This window comes from Triticum dicoccoides, chromosome 7B (genome assembly GCF_002162155.2).
Source record: "Triticum dicoccoides isolate Atlit2015 ecotype Zavitan chromosome 7B, WEW_v2.0, whole genome shotgun sequence".
NCBI classification, from domain to species: Eukaryota; Viridiplantae; Streptophyta; class Magnoliopsida; order Poales; family Poaceae; genus Triticum; species Triticum dicoccoides.
This window is the reverse complement of record NC_041393.1, coordinates 534,199,576-534,216,305: the sequence shown is the minus strand read 5'-3', so window position 1 is coordinate 534,216,305 and position 16,730 is coordinate 534,199,576. Positions and strand designations below refer to the sequence as shown.

Below are 16,730 nucleotides of genomic sequence, written 5' to 3'. Positions count from 1 at the left end.
TCATGGTGAAAACTTTAGCTCAAAAAATTACCCAGGCAAATATATGCATCCATCTACGATAATTTCGTAATAATAATAGTAACATAAGAGCAGTTCATCGAAGCCATTGTAACCAACAATTGTTCATCAATCTTCTTTTCCGGCCACCCATCTATTATCTTACCCGCCGCGCTATCTATCAAGAAACCTAGGCACTCGCTCTCACTAGGAGCCGCGCAAGACGTCCGTGGGCGCCAGCGGCGGCGCGTCGAGCTGGTAGAGGCCGGTGGCGGGCCCGACGAAGCGGAACAGGATCCAGGCGCCGGCCATGATGAAGATGGAGGCGTAGGCGAACTTGTTGAGCCAGAAGAGGGCACCCTTCTCCCCGACGTACAGCTCGTAGGCCTTCTCGCCGAGGCTCATCTCGTCCCACGTCTTCTTCCGCTTCTCCTTCTCCCTCCTCGGCGCCGCGGAAGCATTCGCCTTGCCCTTGCCCCTCATCATCTTCACCTCCACCGGGGGCAGGTACGGCTCCTGGACGCGGCGGGCCTGGTTCCTGGACCGGAGGCGGGTCTTGACGCTGGTGGTGCCGGAGTTGGTGGACGGAGGCGCGGAGGGTGGCGGGCTGGGCTGGGTGTTCGTGGGAGGTGGCTCGGACGCGGCCGTGGAGGTGTCGCCGGAGTTGCCATCGGGTGCGGCGTTCAGGGCGTGGCGGTGGCGCTGGCGGACGTGGAGGAGGAGGGGCTTGGAGGCGGGGCCGTGGAGGAGGAGAGGGAGCGGGGAGGGGAGGAGGAGGTGCTTCATGGCGTCGCCGGATGGTGTCTGGTTTTCTTGGCGCCGGTTTGATGATGGGGTTTGGGTGGCTGGGGATAGTAGGGGCGGGGCTGATCAACTGCGCCGTTCGTCGACGGTCCGATGGAGAGTTCAATGGCCCGGATTAAACCGCCACTGGAAACAAAAAGAAAAATTCTATATATTTTGTACCCAATAGAAATTCGGCGGAGTTAAAAAAACTGAACCGTCCATTTAACTCTACTAGTCTTTTTTTACGCGAAATAAAACTTGTATTACTCAATTTCCTCTTTGGAGAAAGGTATTTCTAATTCAGATAAATCTGCTTGTTGAGAAAGCAAAGTGTGTAACAGCGGTGGGTTCTCAAATTTAGTAGTTGTGCCCATTCTTCTTTTGAAAGCCCTGAATAAGGTAGCAGCTTTGGCTTGGTGCTCATAGTGTTCCTGATCATTCTCATCTTTTAACATAGCAATGTGATTGTATTTGTGCTTGATGGTTGCTTTAGTATAGAAATATTTAGTATTAGCCTCTCCCATTTTAATGTTCCTGATGGTAGCCCTATGCTTCCAGTAGATTCTCTGCTGCTCATTAATCCGTCTCAAGTGCTCAATGAGAATACTCCTGCCATTATATTCTACCAGTGTCAAGTCCCTAAATTTTTCTATAACATCATCTCTATTTCTAATGGAGCAGTTGGTAGTCTCCGCGGGTCAATTTTCGTCCCACCATTTTCGTCCGGTTTTTTTTCGCCCACCTCCCACCACCCCGTGCAAAACCAAAAAAAACATACGCCACCATCCGTCTCTCGATCCACCCGATGCGGCCTCCTCTCCATCGCTGCCGCCAACCCTCAACCTCCATCGATCTCCTCCTAGATCGACAAAGGGAGACCTCCACCGCCGCCGTTCTTCTTCCTCCCCGACCTCCCGTCGCCGTTCTCCATGGATCTGGCCGTGGCCACAACCGACGCTGCCGGTTCCATGGAGGAGCTCACCCCGGCCTTCTCCACGGATCTGGTTGATCCGAAGGCGAGTGGCGAGGCGGGGCTCGCTGAGCGAGGTATCCAGGCGGGGGCCGCCGGTGACGACGAGGAAGGCCGGAGCGAGGGATCCATTGACCTAGGCAGGAGCTCGCCGGACCTGAGCGGCGGCGGATGGGCGCGTGAGACGGAGGGATCTGGTGCGGCGGCGTGAATTCCTTGCAGGTAGAGGCGGGTCTCCATGGCTGGCAGGGAGAGCTCCAAGCCATGGCAAGGCTTTAGTTTGCCCTGTTAGAAAAGAGAGAAAGAGGAAGATTCAGGGAGGAGGGGAGGTAGGGAGAAGAAGGTGCAGGTGCGAGCTTGGGGAAGAGGGAGCCTAACATCAAGTGCTTAGGGAACATGTGCGTACATCCTTGCTCCTTTTCTTCTTTCAGTTTTAGGTACTTTCCAGCAGGCGTGTACATCCTTGTTCCTTCTCTTCTTTCGATTTTAGCTACTGACTACTCTCCAGTATTCAATTTGCATGTACAACAAAATCTATCAGCAGTTCTCAAGTAAATGAACCGTAGAGAATCAGCTAGATATTTTACTACTGTAAGTTGTGGAGTACTGAGAATGTCATTTATATTGCTGCAAATGTAATATATGATTTATGCATCAGAGATGATGCTGCAAGGGGAGAGGAATGGTGCGGTGAGATTGAGGAAGACAGGACACATTGGGACCCAGGAGCTCGAGAAGAGGCTCAATCGATCTCGACAAGAAGTGATCTCCCCTTGGTGACAATACTAGATGGCCTCTCTAGGCTCCTGTCTTAGACCTGGGTATGTGTATATATTTCATTTCTTCAACGGTTTATTGATGCACGAGTAAAAGCTTGCAAAGCGACCTGGGTATGTGGATAGATTTCACTTCAACGGTTCATTGATGCACGAGTAAGCTGGCGACCTGGGTATGTGGATAGATTTCACTTCCTTCAACGGTTCATTGATGCACGAGTAAGCTTGCAAAGCGGCATCCTGCTTATCTAGCTTTTTGTCCACTGTTGTCCATGCAACTGGTAATGAATGTGCAGCAGCCAAGCTTTATTTTTTTTTCATACATCCGGCCTCTAATCCCTGGCTATTAATTATATATTTAAGCAAACACAAGATGACGAGACATCATTTAATTTTAAGAGAATCAATAAATTATTTAAACTGAAGTGGTCATATATATGATGGTATGATCTATAGGCCTTTTATGTTTTTTTCAGAAGCAGAAAAGATAGAAGAATCTCATCTCCTTCTGGCGGAACGGCAAAGGGCTTGGTTGCTACCAGGGTGATCCAAAGGGTGTATCTAGGTAGCATGTTTGTGGCCTCTTGCACTAACATGATTAATGGTAGCTTCTATTCCATGACATGATTTTTGCAGCTTTAACAATATGTTTCATGCGAGAGGACATAAATTTGCATCCTATTTTTCTGTCCAGTTAGTTCCAGATTACAAATGTTTGTGCTATCGCTGACAATTTGGTGGAAAAAGATGAGTCGTATATACACCCAGTGTAAGATTTCGCATCAGCCATTGCTCTTGATTGTCTTTGCAAGTCCATAGATATAATTTCTTATGATTTTCGTTTACTCGTAGTAAGTACTGAATATTTTGTGCTTCAACCCTTTAGGTGTTAATTTTTGTGATGTGGCTAGCAAAGTTGGCAACCGGTACAATATAACCATCATGATCTGCAGAGGGATATCACCTAGGTGCATAAATCATAATCATTCAGTTTTTATTTGGCAAGCTGGAGCTACCCGGAACTTTCACTTTTGGTGCCAAGATGGATGGATTAACTGGGTGACCCACCATTAGGTATATGTGGCTGCAAACAACCGGGTTGTCATTGTAGCAATTGTGGTTGAAAGGAAGGAGTCAGGCAAGGAGCATCCGGTTCAAAGGCCGGTTTATTATGTCAGTGAGGTGCTCATTGAGTCTAAGCAGAGATACCCACATTGGCAGAAGTTGGTTTATGGTGTGTTCATGGCTAGTCGTAAATTGAAGCAATATTTCCTTGGTCATCCCATCACTATGGTGAGCTCTGCCCCTTTGGGGGATATTATTCAAAACAGAGAAGCCACAGGTCGGGTAGCTAGTGAGCCATTGAGCTTGGACCCCATGGTCTAAAGTACGTGCCTCGGACGGCTATAAAATCTCAAGCCCTTGTGGATTTCATCAATTGATGGACAAAGTTGCAGGTGCCTGAGGATAAGCCGGATCATACATATTGGACTATTCACTTTGATGGATCCAGACATTTGGAAGGCTCGGGGGCTGGAGTTATATTGACTTCCCCACGAGGTGATAAGTTTTGTTATGTTTTAAGGTTGATGTTCCCTTGTACTAATAATGCAGCTGAATATGAAGCCTTACTCCATGGTCTTCGGATGGCTAAAGAGATGATTCTAAGCGGGTAAGATGTTTTGGCGACTCAGATTTGGTGGCTCAGCAAGTATCAGGGACCTGGGATTCAAAGGACCCACTCATGGCGGTTTATCGTCGAGAGGTGGATGCTATTGCTGGTCACTTCAAAGGATATCAAGTGGAGCATGTTGATCGAAGGAAAAATGAAGCAGTTGATGCATTAAGCTGGCTGGGGTCCTAGCGTAAGTCGGTCCCCCCTAATATTTTTCTTGATATTTTGCATAATCCATCAGTGAAATTGCCTACGGAGGAGGACTTGGCAGTACCTGACCCGGAGGCACAGTTGGTGGCGGCTCTTCATGTTATCCCAGATTGGACTGTTCCGTATTTGGCTTACATGACCCGAGGCGAGTTACCCGAGGATGAAACTTTGGCCAGGCAGATAACCCGGTGGTCTAAGTCAATGACTATTGTCAAAGGTGATCTTCACAGATGCAGTGTTATAGGGGTGTTTCAATGATGCATTTCTCCTGAGGAGGGCCATGAAATTTTAAGGGAGATTCATGAAGGAAATTGCGGTCATCATGCCGGCTCTAAGTCTCTCGTTGCTAAAGCTTTTCGTCATGGGTTTTATTGGCTGACGGCTCATGCTGATGCAAAAGATCTGGTCAGTAAATGTGATGGTTGTCAGAAATTCTCAAGACGTGCTCATGTGTCGGCTCAAGAGTTGAGGATGATTCCAGTTACTTGGCCATTTGCAGTCTGGGGGCTGGATATGGTTGGACCTTTCAAAAGGTCCAAAGATAAGAAGACCCACCTCTTGGTGGCGGTGGACAAGTTTACAAAGTGGGTTGAGGCTGAGCCAGTCAGCTAATGTGATGCAGCCACGGCGGTTCAATTCATCAAAAAGGTGATCTTTCATTTTGGGTATCCTCATAGTATCATCATTGATAATGGTACTAATCTGTCTAAGGGAGCAATGAAAGGATTCTATCAACAAGAGCATATCCGGCTTGATGTATCATCAGTGGCTCACCCCCGGTCTAATGGCCAAGCTAAACGAGCAAATCAAGAAATCTTGAGAGGTATCAAGCCCCGGCTTATGGTTCCTTTGCAGAGAACACCAGGTTGTTGGGTGGAAGAGTTGCCATCCGTGCTTTGGAGTATCAATACCACCCCCAACAGATCTATAGGATACATGCCTTTCTTCATGGTTTATGGAGCTAAGGCGGTTCTCCCCAGTGACATACGTCACGATTCGCCTCGTGTGGCGGCTTAGGTTGAAGCTGACAATGAGAAAGCACGTCAGGATGCTATTGACCTGTTAGATGAGGAGCGTGACCTTGCAGCGGCTCGTTCGACGATTTACCAGCAAGATTTGCGGCGTTATCACAACTGCCGGGTTAAAACCAGAACCTTTCAAGAAGGCAACTTAGTGCTCCGGCTCATCCAAGATCAAACTTACATTCACAAGTTATCCACACCTTGGGAAGGACCCTTTGTGGTCAGCAAGAATCTGAACAATGGATCATACTACCTTATCAATGTTCGAGACCATAAGGACCCACGCACTTCGGAGGAGGAGACCCATCGGCCGTGGAATATTGCTCATCTTCGACCTTATTACACCTGAGCCACCGTCTCTTGTGATGTACATACTTTATCAATGTATATATTATCATGAATATAATAAAGCCGACATCCTTGATAATTCAGGGCCTCTGCCGTTTCATTTCTAAAAGAATATGAGTCTTTATTGTCAATTCATATGATCACTTGGGGGCTTCCTGCTCATTGAGCATAGCTAAAGATTACCCTCTTGATCCGGCTTATATGCCATGGTTGAAATATACTTGGGGGCTTCCTCATGGAGCATAGCTCTGATTCTGGTTTATAGACCTGGAATGAAACTTGGGGGTTGATGACCCACAAGTATAGGGGATATATCGTAGTCCTTTCGATAAGTAAGAGTGTCGAACCCAACAAGGAGCAGAAGGAAATGACAAGCGGTTTTCAGTAAGGTATTCTCTGCATGCACTGAAATTATCGATAACAGATAGTTTTGTGATAAGGTAAGTCGTAACGGGTAACAAGCAACAAAAGTAAACAAGGTGCAGCAAGGTGGCCCAATCCTTTTTATAGCAAAGGGAAAGCCTGGACAAACTCTTATATAAAGGAAAGCGCTCCCGATGACACATGGGAATTATCGTCAAGCTAGTTTTCATCATGCTCATATGATTCGCGTTCAGTACTTTGATAATTTGATATGTGGGTGGACTGGTGCTTGGGTATTGCCCTTCCTTGGACAAGCATCCCACTTATGATTAACACCTCTCGCAAGCATACGCAACTACAAAAGAATAGTTAAGGTAAAGCTAACCATAGCATGAAACATATGGATCCAAATCAGCCCCTTACGAAGCAACGCATAAACTAGGGTTTAAGCTTCTGTCACTCTAGCAACCCATCATCTACTTATTACTTCCCAATGCCTTCCTCTAGGCCCAAACAATGGTGAAGTGTCATGTAGTCGATGTTCACATAACACCACTAGAGGAGAGACAACATACATCTCATCAAAATATTGAATGAATACCAAATTCACATGACTACTTATCACAAGACTTCTCCCATGTCCTCAGGAACAAACGTAACTACTCACAAATCATATTCATGTTGAAAATCACAGGGGTATTAATGTGCATAAAGGATCTGAACATATGATCTTCCACTGAATAAACCAACTAGCATCAACTACAATGAGTAATCAACACTACTAGCAAACCATATGTACCAATCTGAGGTTTTGAGACAAAGATCGGATACAAGAGATGAACTAGGGTTTGAGAGGAGATGGTGTTGGTGAAGTTGTTGATGGAGATTGACCCCCTCCCAATGAGAGGATCGATGGTGATGATTTCCCCCTCCCGGAGGGATGTTTCCCCGGCAGAACAGCTCCACCGGAGCCCTAGATTGGTTCTGCCTCGAGACGGCGGCGCTTCGTCCTGAAAGCTCCCTTATGATTTTTCTAGGGCAAAAGACACCTTATACCAAAAGATGGGCATCGGGGGGTGAGGGAGTCCTGGATAAGGGGGTATCTGGACAGCCGGACTATATGTTGTGGCCGGACTGTTGGACTATGAAGATACAAGATAGAAGACTTCGTCCCGTATCCGAATGGGACTCTCCTTGGCGTGAAGGCAAGCTTGGCGATTCAGATGTAGATCTCCTCCTCTGTAAACCGACTCTGTGTAACCCTAGCCCCCTCCGGTGTCTATATAAGCCGGAGGGTTTAGTCCGTAGGACGGACGATCATCATCAACAATCATACCATAGGCTAGCTTCTAGGGTTTAGCCTTTCTGATCTCGTGGTAGATCAACTCTTGTAATACCCATATCATCAAGATCAATCAAGCAGGAAGTAGGGTATTACCTCCATCGAGAGGGCCCGAACCTGGGTAAACATCGTGTCCCCAGTCTCCTGTTACCATTAGCCTTAGATGCACAGTTCGGGACCCCCTACCCGAGATCCGCCGGTTTTGACACCGACATTGGTGCTTTCATTGAGAGTTCCTCTGTGTCGTCGCTACAAGGCTAGATGGCCCCTCCATCCTTCAACCATGCTGTCCTAGGTGAGACTTTTCTCCCCGGACAGATCTTCGTGTTCGGCGGCTTCGCACTACGGGCCAACTCGCTTGGCCATCTGGAGCAGATCAATAGCTACGCCCCCGGCCGTCAGGTCAGGTTTGGAAACCTGAACTACACCGCCGACATCCGCGGAGACTTGATCTTTGACGAATTCAAGCCTGTGTCAGGAGCACCGAACAATCGTGACGTGCATGACCTAGATCGCAGTCGGACAATATTCGGAACATCGCACCTGCTACCACTCCGGACTTCACTCCAGAGCGGATCGCGCCTTCCAAGGGCAGGTGGATGGACCCCGCCTCGAAGGCTGCATACTCCTCGGCATCGGAGCCAAACACAGACTCCCCTCCTAAAGGGATGTGTGTCTCTGGACCCCCGGACTCACCTCCGGCCGTGTGTTCCAGGCCGTGCGCGCCCGTGCCCATTGAATCTAATTGGGCTCCAGTCATGGAGTTCACCGCCGCGGATATCTTTCAGCACTCACGCCTCGGAGACGTGCTAGATTCTTTAAGGTCTCTCTCTCTCTCTGTCAGGAGACTCTTGGCCGAACTATGTCCGGCTCGAGTGGGAAGCTGGCGACGAATAAATTCGTTTCCCACCCACCACCCACTTAATAGCCACGGCCGATGACTTGACCGACGTGCTTAAATTCGACTCCGAAGACATTGACGGCATAGACGACGATGCAGGAGAAGAACAGGAACCACCGCCCACAGGGCGCTGGACTGCCACCTCTTCATATGACACATGCATGGTGGATACTCCCAAAGAAACCAATGGCGATGAGGCAACGGAAGAAAACGAAGAAAGGAAAACATGGGCGTCATCGGTGCCGCTCCAAGCCTCGCCACAACAATATCAGCACTGGAGAAAAGCCAGATGATGCCAAAGAGGAGTACGATCCTGATCAACCCACCTTCGACCAAGCTGAACAGGAACACGGGCTGGCTAGCCAGACGAACAGGCGATGGACGGATACTTGGAGGACGATAACTACATGCCTCCCTCCGAAGACGAGGTGAGCCTCCGTGACGACGAATTCGGCGTACCAGAGGATCCCATAGAGCAGGAGCGCTTCAAGCGCGGGCTTGTAGCCACTGCAAGAAGCCTGTAGAAGAAGCAGCAGTAGCTCCAAGCTGACAAAAATCTGCTCGCAGACAAACGGACTAAGGCCCGGGCAACCGAAGAATACGGACTCACGCACTGAACAAAATACTACCCAAAGTGCAGGTTAATACCTCAATTCGAGGAGGCGGCATTAAAAATCAAACGCAAGCCTACACCCAGCTGACAACACACTGTGGCAAGGGGCTGCGCACAAGACCAGCGTCACATACCAAACAGCAACATAGAGAGTACCCTGGACGCATCAGCGGACAGAAATAGATTCTACAAACCTCGGTGCAACAAATATAAGCTTCCCAAGACAAAGAATGGCGCCCGGGGAACGGCGATCAACACAGGAGCCTGTAATCCTCAAACTGTTGAGAGGAAGAAGAGACTTCAACATCTTAATCCGGGCCCCTCAAGCTTGAACCGCATACTTGACCGACCATGTCAAATCCATGGTACCCCAGCAGCAGCAGCCAATGATACAAATAGAGAATGCTGGGTCTTTAAACAAATCGGCAGGCCGGCGCCAAAAGGAGCATGAAGAGGTGCCAGGGCAAGCAGCCCAGATTTTCAGGTCCAGGGACCGACCGCTCGAAGATCAGGCCCCACCAAGCAACTCATTTTAGAGTGTCACACATAGGCGCAAGGGCCACCCAGGCCCCGCCTCCCCGGAGATGGTATCCGGATAGACAACAATGTCATACCAACTTTCGGTTTTTTACTTCCAGGCAGTTGCTATTCAGCACTGCCAGGGCACACTGCGACTCAACGCATTATCACCCAAGACCCACGTGATGATGTCACAAATGCGGTCAGGACCGAGCTTCGCCTCGGCGCCGAAGAATATTCGGCTACTTTATTCACTGAAGCAACGAGTCACTGTTTCTTCAATCGAACCTAAATTCGACAGCCGAACTCCCGGACACCAACAAGGGAGTCCGAACTACTTCGGGATACCCCAAACTAATCATAGCTCATACAGACCCTCCAGCATAAGCTGGACGGATCACATCCATGGCTCAGTCGATGCTCACACGTGCCTCTTAAAGCACTATTTGCAGGTTCACCCTCGCGCACAACCGGACCGGCGACTTGGAATCAGCTCGGACACATACAGGTGGGATGTTCACCCCACCTGAACACAATCCGGGTATTCCTCCAGACCCGCGCACAACCAACCACCTCCCGGCCCCAACAGGTTCTGCCGTCATGCCTCTTTTTTACAACATGCACTGTACCCGTACGCATAGACGTATTACTTAAATACATCATGTGGAGTCATTTGACGCTTCTCTGCTATTTTTCAATGACATTTTGTCATAACGGCATCCGAACATCTTGTTATGCCTTCGGACGTCAGGGGCTTCCTCGCACCCGTACTACGGCGTCTAAAGTACGAACACCTTCTCGGTCGTTCGGCACCCCGAACTTATTGCATTATATGCATCAACTCCAAATCATGTCTTGGGTCATTGGTTGGGTTTGCCCGGCTCCCATGTTTTGGTACCTTACGTTCCGCAATATCGTCTAAGGTAGCACTGGGAGAACTACTGCGATTGTGTCCCGGTTCTGCCGCACGAACACCTCAGTAGAGAAAGCCGAAAACTGACTGTCATGATAAGGCGAGAGCTAGTCAGCTGTTCGAGAGGTTGTCAAATCTTTAAGGATTTATTCCGCATAATGCCATAATAAAATGTAGCGTGCGAGGGACCAGTCCACTGATCAGGCGCTATTAGAGCCCCCCGTGCGGTCTTCCGAACACCAAATCCTATGGCTAAGTGAGAGTAATAAAGCCTTATAGTACGATTGCCTGGTTCGCTGTGCTGAACACCTCCTTCATGGACCGAAGAATGGGATAAAGAGTGTTCAGGTTTATCCCGAACACCCCCGTAGTTCCTACGTGGGGGCAGAAGCCGACGACTGGCCAACTCTCAACACTAACATATTAAACGGCCGTGCAGGAATAAACTTTACACATAACAGGCACTTACATATAAGTGATTCCGTCTTGCCTTACAAAGGATAGCAAAATGGCTTTCAGGGGAAAATAATGTCTTTCATACATTCCTCGGCCACGAGGCGGGCGCCTTTCAGGACGCCATCATAATATAGTTCGGGCTTGCGGTGCTCCTTCCCCTCCGGCGGCCCCTCGGTCATCAGCTTCTCAGCGTCAAGCTTCCCTCAGTGCACCTTCGCATGGGCAAATGCCATTCGCGCCCCTTCTATGCAAACTGACCGCTTAATAACGTCCAACCGAGGGCAAGCCTTCACAATTTGCTTCACGAGCCCAAAGAAACTGCTCGGTATGGGCTCTGCGGGACATAGCCGGATAACCAAATCCTTCATGGCTACTTCGGCCGCCTGATGTAGTTCGATCAGCTGTTTGAGCTGGTCGACAAATGGCACCGGATAATTTGGCGCCAAATACTGCAACCAGAAGAGCTTCTCCGCAGTATCCTTTTTCTCATCTCGACAGAATTGGGCAGCATCAGAGATGCTGCATGGAAAATCCGCAAATGCCCCTGAAAAAGTTCGGATTCAATGGGTCACCATGAATCTTCCCTGCAAAAGCATAAGGTACTTCAAAAATAAAAAAAGAGAAGGGGGGCTGAAAGCACAAGTGCTCCCTAGGTGGTTTTGGTAATTAATGTCAACATATCTCTTGTTGGACTAACACTTTTATCTAGTATGTTTCAGATAAGTTCAACAATGAAGTGGCATGGACTAAAGGATGTGGGAACTCTTTCAAGATGCTAAGGGCAAAGGATTGGCTCAAGCTTCAAGCTCAAGAATCTTCATTTTACATTTTAGTGATCCAAGATCACATTGAGTCTACACGAAAAGCCAATACTATCAAGGAGGGATGAGGTGTTGCTTAATGAGTCTCTTGCTTCAAGTGCTTAGTGATATGCTCCAAATACCCTCAACTACTTTCCCACTTCCACACATATGTCCTAAACCTAAAGTCAAACTCGGCCCCACTGATTCTTTCTATCCGGCGCCACCGAGTTTGGATGTCTTAGCCACTGCCACAAACCCTAGGCAAATTGGTCTCACCGATAGGGATCTCGGTCTCACCGAGATAGGATTGTAATCTCTCTGTGTATGTCCATTATCAAAATTGGTCTCACCGAGTTTGAGCAATCGGTACTACTGAGATTACAATGCAAACTTCCTGGTTGACTCATTACCAAAATCGGTCCCACCGAGTTTGATAATCGGTCCAACCGAACTTGCCTGAGCAACTCTCTGGTTAGCTAATTACCAAAATCGGTCCTACCGAGTTTGTGTAATCGGTCTCACAGATTACGTTATGCCCTAAGCCTAACCATATCGGTCCTACCGAGTTGCATTTCGGTCCCACCAAAAATCCTAACGGTCACTAGATTTGCTGAATCGGTCTGACCGAGTTTCTCAATTCGGTCCCACCGAGTTTGGCAAGTTGTGTGTAACGGTTAGATTTTGTGTGGAGGCTATATATACCCCTCCACCTCCTCTTCATTCGTGGAGAGAGCCATCAGACTGAACCTACACTTCCAGCATCCTGTTTCTGAGAGAGAACTACCTACTCATGTGTTGAGGCCAAGATACTCCATTCCTACCATATGAATCTTGATCTCTAGCCTTCCTCAAGTTTCTTTCCACTCAAATCCTCTTTCCACCAGATCCAAATCCTATGAGAGAGAGTTGAGTGTTGGGGAGACTATCATTTGAAGCACAAGAGCAAGGAGTTCATCATCAACGCACCATTTGTCTCCTAGATTGGCTAGGTGTCACTTGGGAGCCTCCGACAAGATTGTGGAGTTGAACCAAGGAGTTTGTAAGGGCTGGGAGATCGCCTACTTCGTGAAGATCTACCGCTAGTGAGGCAAGTCCTTCATGGGCGACGGCCATGGTGGGATAGACAAGGTTGCTTCTTCGTGGACCCTTCTTGGGTGGAGCCCTCCGTGCACTCGCGCAACCGTTACCCTTCGTGGGTTGAAGTCTCCATCAACGTGGATGTACGATAGCACCACCTATCGGAACCACGCCAAAAACATCCGTGTCTCCAACTGCGTTTGAATCCTCCAAAACCCTTCCCTTTACATTCTTGCAAGTTGCATGCTTTATTTTCCGCTGCTCATATACTCTTTGCATGCTTGCTTGCTATATGTTGTGAATGTTAAATTTGTGCCTAAACTCCACTTAAATTTAAGAGAAGCCTAAAAACTGCAACTTTGGTACTTAGTGTCTAATCACCCCCCCTCTAGACACCTCTTCTCAAGGTCCTACAAGTGGTATCAGAGCATTGGTCTCCATTGCTTTGGTTTAATCACCATTGGAGGAAGATGGATGAGTCTACTTTGGGGAGTCTTAGAGATAGAGTGCCTATTCTTGATGGAGAGTATTTTCATGAGTGGCAAAATGAGATGCTTGTAATTTTGAATCAATATCATTTGAACAAGTACATTGCTAGTCCTTGTGCACCTTGTGTTGATCCTATGCATCCTACCCTTAATGAGTCTATTGACATGATCAGGAATGTTAGAACTGTTAATCTTATCACTAGAGGCTTGCCTAGAAACTTGATTATAAAACTGCCTACTCTTGAGTGTGCCTACACTATATGGAAATTTCTTGAGGAACGATTTCCTGATTATTCTTTGAAAAATCTTCATGAAATTCTCCATAAGTCTATTGCCTTGAGTAAAATGAATACTAGTGATCCTATGTTTGGTGATCGTCTATTTGAGCTTACAAACCCTATGCGTGCCAAAGGAAATGTTGGTATTATTAGTGATATTATTTCCGAAGCTATAAAAATTCATAGACAAGATCATTGTCAAAATCACTCTAACGAATCACCCTCTCTAGTATTTGATCCACCACATGGCGAAGTTGAACATGGATACTATGATGAGGATGATGATAGTGACTTCGATCTTGATGTTGCAATGAGACACTTTGGTCTTATGGCAAATCTTCGGGGATATATGTCAGGAGGAAAGGAATGGGTTCTTGATAGTGGATGTACCGATCACATGACCGGAGATAAAGACATGTTTCATGAGCTTGCTGATAATGATAGTCCTCGAAAGTATGTCACTTTCGGTGACAACTCAAAGGGTAAGGTGGTTGGCCTCAGTAAGGTGGCCATCTCACATGATAGCTCCATACAAAATGTCATGGTCGTTGAATCTCTTGGATACAACTTACTTTCAGTATCTAGACTTGCTGATTTCGGTTTCAATGTCTTGTTTACTGAAGTTGATTATCAAGTGTTTCGTCGAGACAATCATAAAAAGGTCTTTACCGGCATACGTAGAGGTGATCTATACATTGTTGATTTCACTAAAAAGGCTCAACCTGAGACTTGCTTCATTGCTAAATCCTCAAAAGGTTGGTTATGGCATAGACGACTAGGTCACGTTGGCATGAGAAACCTTGACAAGCTTATTAAAGGAAATCATATCCTTGGAGTTAATGATGTCATATTTGATAAGGATAGACTTTGCAGTGCTTGTCAAGCAGGTAAACAGGTTGAAGGAAGGCATCCCGTGAAGAACATCATGACCACAAAGAGGCCACTTGAGCTACTTCACATGGATCTTTTTGGTCCCAACTCTTACAAGAGTCTCGGTGGAAATTCTTTTGGTCTAGTTATAGTTGATGATTTTTCAAGATTTACGTGGGTGTTCTTTCTCGATGATAAATCGCAGGTTCAGAAGATCTTCAAAAACTTCGCTAGGAAGGCCCAAAATCAATTCGAAGTGAAGATCAAGAAGTCTCGCAGCGATAACGGAACGGAGTTCAAGAACGCAAATGTGGACACATTTCTTGACGAAGAAGGGATTTCACACGAGTTCTCGGCTACGTACACACCTCAACAAAATGGAGTTGTTGAGAGGAAGAAATGGACGCTCATTGAAATGGCGAGAACGATGCTTGATGAGTACAAAACGCCGAAGCACTTTTGGGCAGAAGGGGTTGAGACAGCTTGTCATGCAACAAATCGCTTATATATTCACAAGCTACTCGGCAAGACGGCATACGAGCTCCTCACCGGTAACAAACCCCAAGTTGGATACTTTCGAGTATTCGGCTCAAAGTGCTACATTCTTGATAAGCATCGTCGTTCTAAATTTGCTCCTAAGTCTCATGAAGGTTTCCTACTAGGTTACGGCTCAAACTATCACACATACCGTGTCAACAACAATTTCACCTGAAATGTTGAAGAGACGGTAGATGTGGAGTTTGATGAATCTAACGGCTCGCAAGTAGAGCAATTGCCAATTGATGCAGGAGACAAAGATCCTTCGGAAGCAATCCAAGACTTGTCTATTGGCAAGGTCCGTCCAACGGAGGTGAAGGAGAGTACCTCGTCTGTCCAAGTGGAATCTTCTACTTCACGACAAGGTGAACCAAGAGTTGACATGGAAGCATCCACAAGTGGGACACCAAGATGAAGAAAACGAGGAAGTGCATCAAGATGAACGTCAACAACCTCCTTCTCCACCACGACAAGAGAATGACAACGCCAACAATGAAGAAGGCCAAGAAGAAGAAGATGAAGAAGATGTTCAACGAAGATCCAAGCAAAAGCTTTCACGAGTTCGAGCAAGAATTGCTAAAGACCATCCCGTCGAGCAAATCTACAATGATATTCAAACCGGGAGAATCACTCGCTGTAAAACTCGTCTAGCTAACTTTTGTGAAAACTATTCTTTCATCTCTAGCATTGAACCTATGAAGGTCGAAGAAGCATTGGAAGATCTGGATTGGATAAATGCTATGCATGAAGAGCTACACAACTTTGAGAGGAACCAAGTTTGGACATTGGTTGAGAAGCCCGACAACAACCACAACATCATCGGTACCAAATGGGTGTTTCGCAACAAGCAAGATGAAGATGGACAAGTAGTTCGCAACAAAGCACGTCTCGTCGCCCAAGGCTACACACAAGTCGAAGGTATGGACTATGGTGAGACTTATGCTCCCCTTGCTAGACTAGAGTCTATTCGCATCTTACTTGCCTATGCTAATCACCATGATATCACCTTGTACCAAATGGACATTAAAAGTGCTTTTCTAAATGGGGAAATAGAGGAGGAAGTTTATGTTAAACAACCTCCCGGCTTTGTCAATCCTAAGAAACCCAATCATGTTTACAAACTTCACAAAGCTCTTTATGGTCTTAAACAAGCTCCTAGAGCATGGTATAAATGCTTTACCAAGTTCCTTATTGAAAAAGGCTTTGAAATTGGGAAAATCGATTCCACACTCTTTAGTAAAAGGGTTAATGGTGAACTATTTGTGTGCCAAATCTATGTTGATGATATTATATTTGGTTCAACTAACCCTCATTTTAGTGAAAAGTTTGGGAAGCTAATGTCGGAGAAGTTTGAGATGTCAATGATGAGTGAACTCAAATTCTTTCTTGGGTTGCAAATCAAGCAAACTAAGGAAGGTACTTTTGTCTCTCAAACAAAGTACACTAAGGACTTATTCAAGAAGTTCAATATGCAAGAATGCAAAGGTATGTCTACACCCATGCCTACTAGTGGACATCTTGATTTGACCAAAGATGGTGAACTGGTCGATCAAAAGGTTTATCGCTCTAGGATTGTTTCATTGCTATATCTATGTGCTTCACGTCCTGATATTATGCTAAGTGTGTGCATGTGTGCACGATATCAAGCTGCTCCTAAAGAATGTCATCTTAAGGCTGTGAAAAGGATAGTGAGATACTTAATACATACACTAAATTTTGGCATTTGGTATCCTAAGAGGGCCTCTTTCGATCTTGTTGGCTACTCTGACTCAGACTATGCCGGAGA

General features: G+C 46.8%; 1 protein-coding gene across 1 annotated transcript; it reads right to left on the bottom strand.

Moving 5' to 3' along the window:
• Positions 1-8: 8 nt before the first annotated feature.
• Positions 9-842, bottom strand: LOC119340616. Its single transcript, XM_037612537.1, has one exon. It carries the CDS (start codon positions 781-783, stop codon positions 205-207), a length of 579 nt encoding a protein of 192 aa, XP_037468434.1. The 5' UTR covers positions 784-842; the 3' UTR covers positions 9-204.
• Positions 843-16,730: the final 15,888 nt, after the last annotated feature.

Coding starts and splice junctions, on each gene's coding strand:
- LOC119340616 (XM_037612537.1), bottom strand. CDS start 783: ATGAAGCACCTCCTCCTCCCCTCCCCGCTCCCTCTCCTCCTCCACGGC.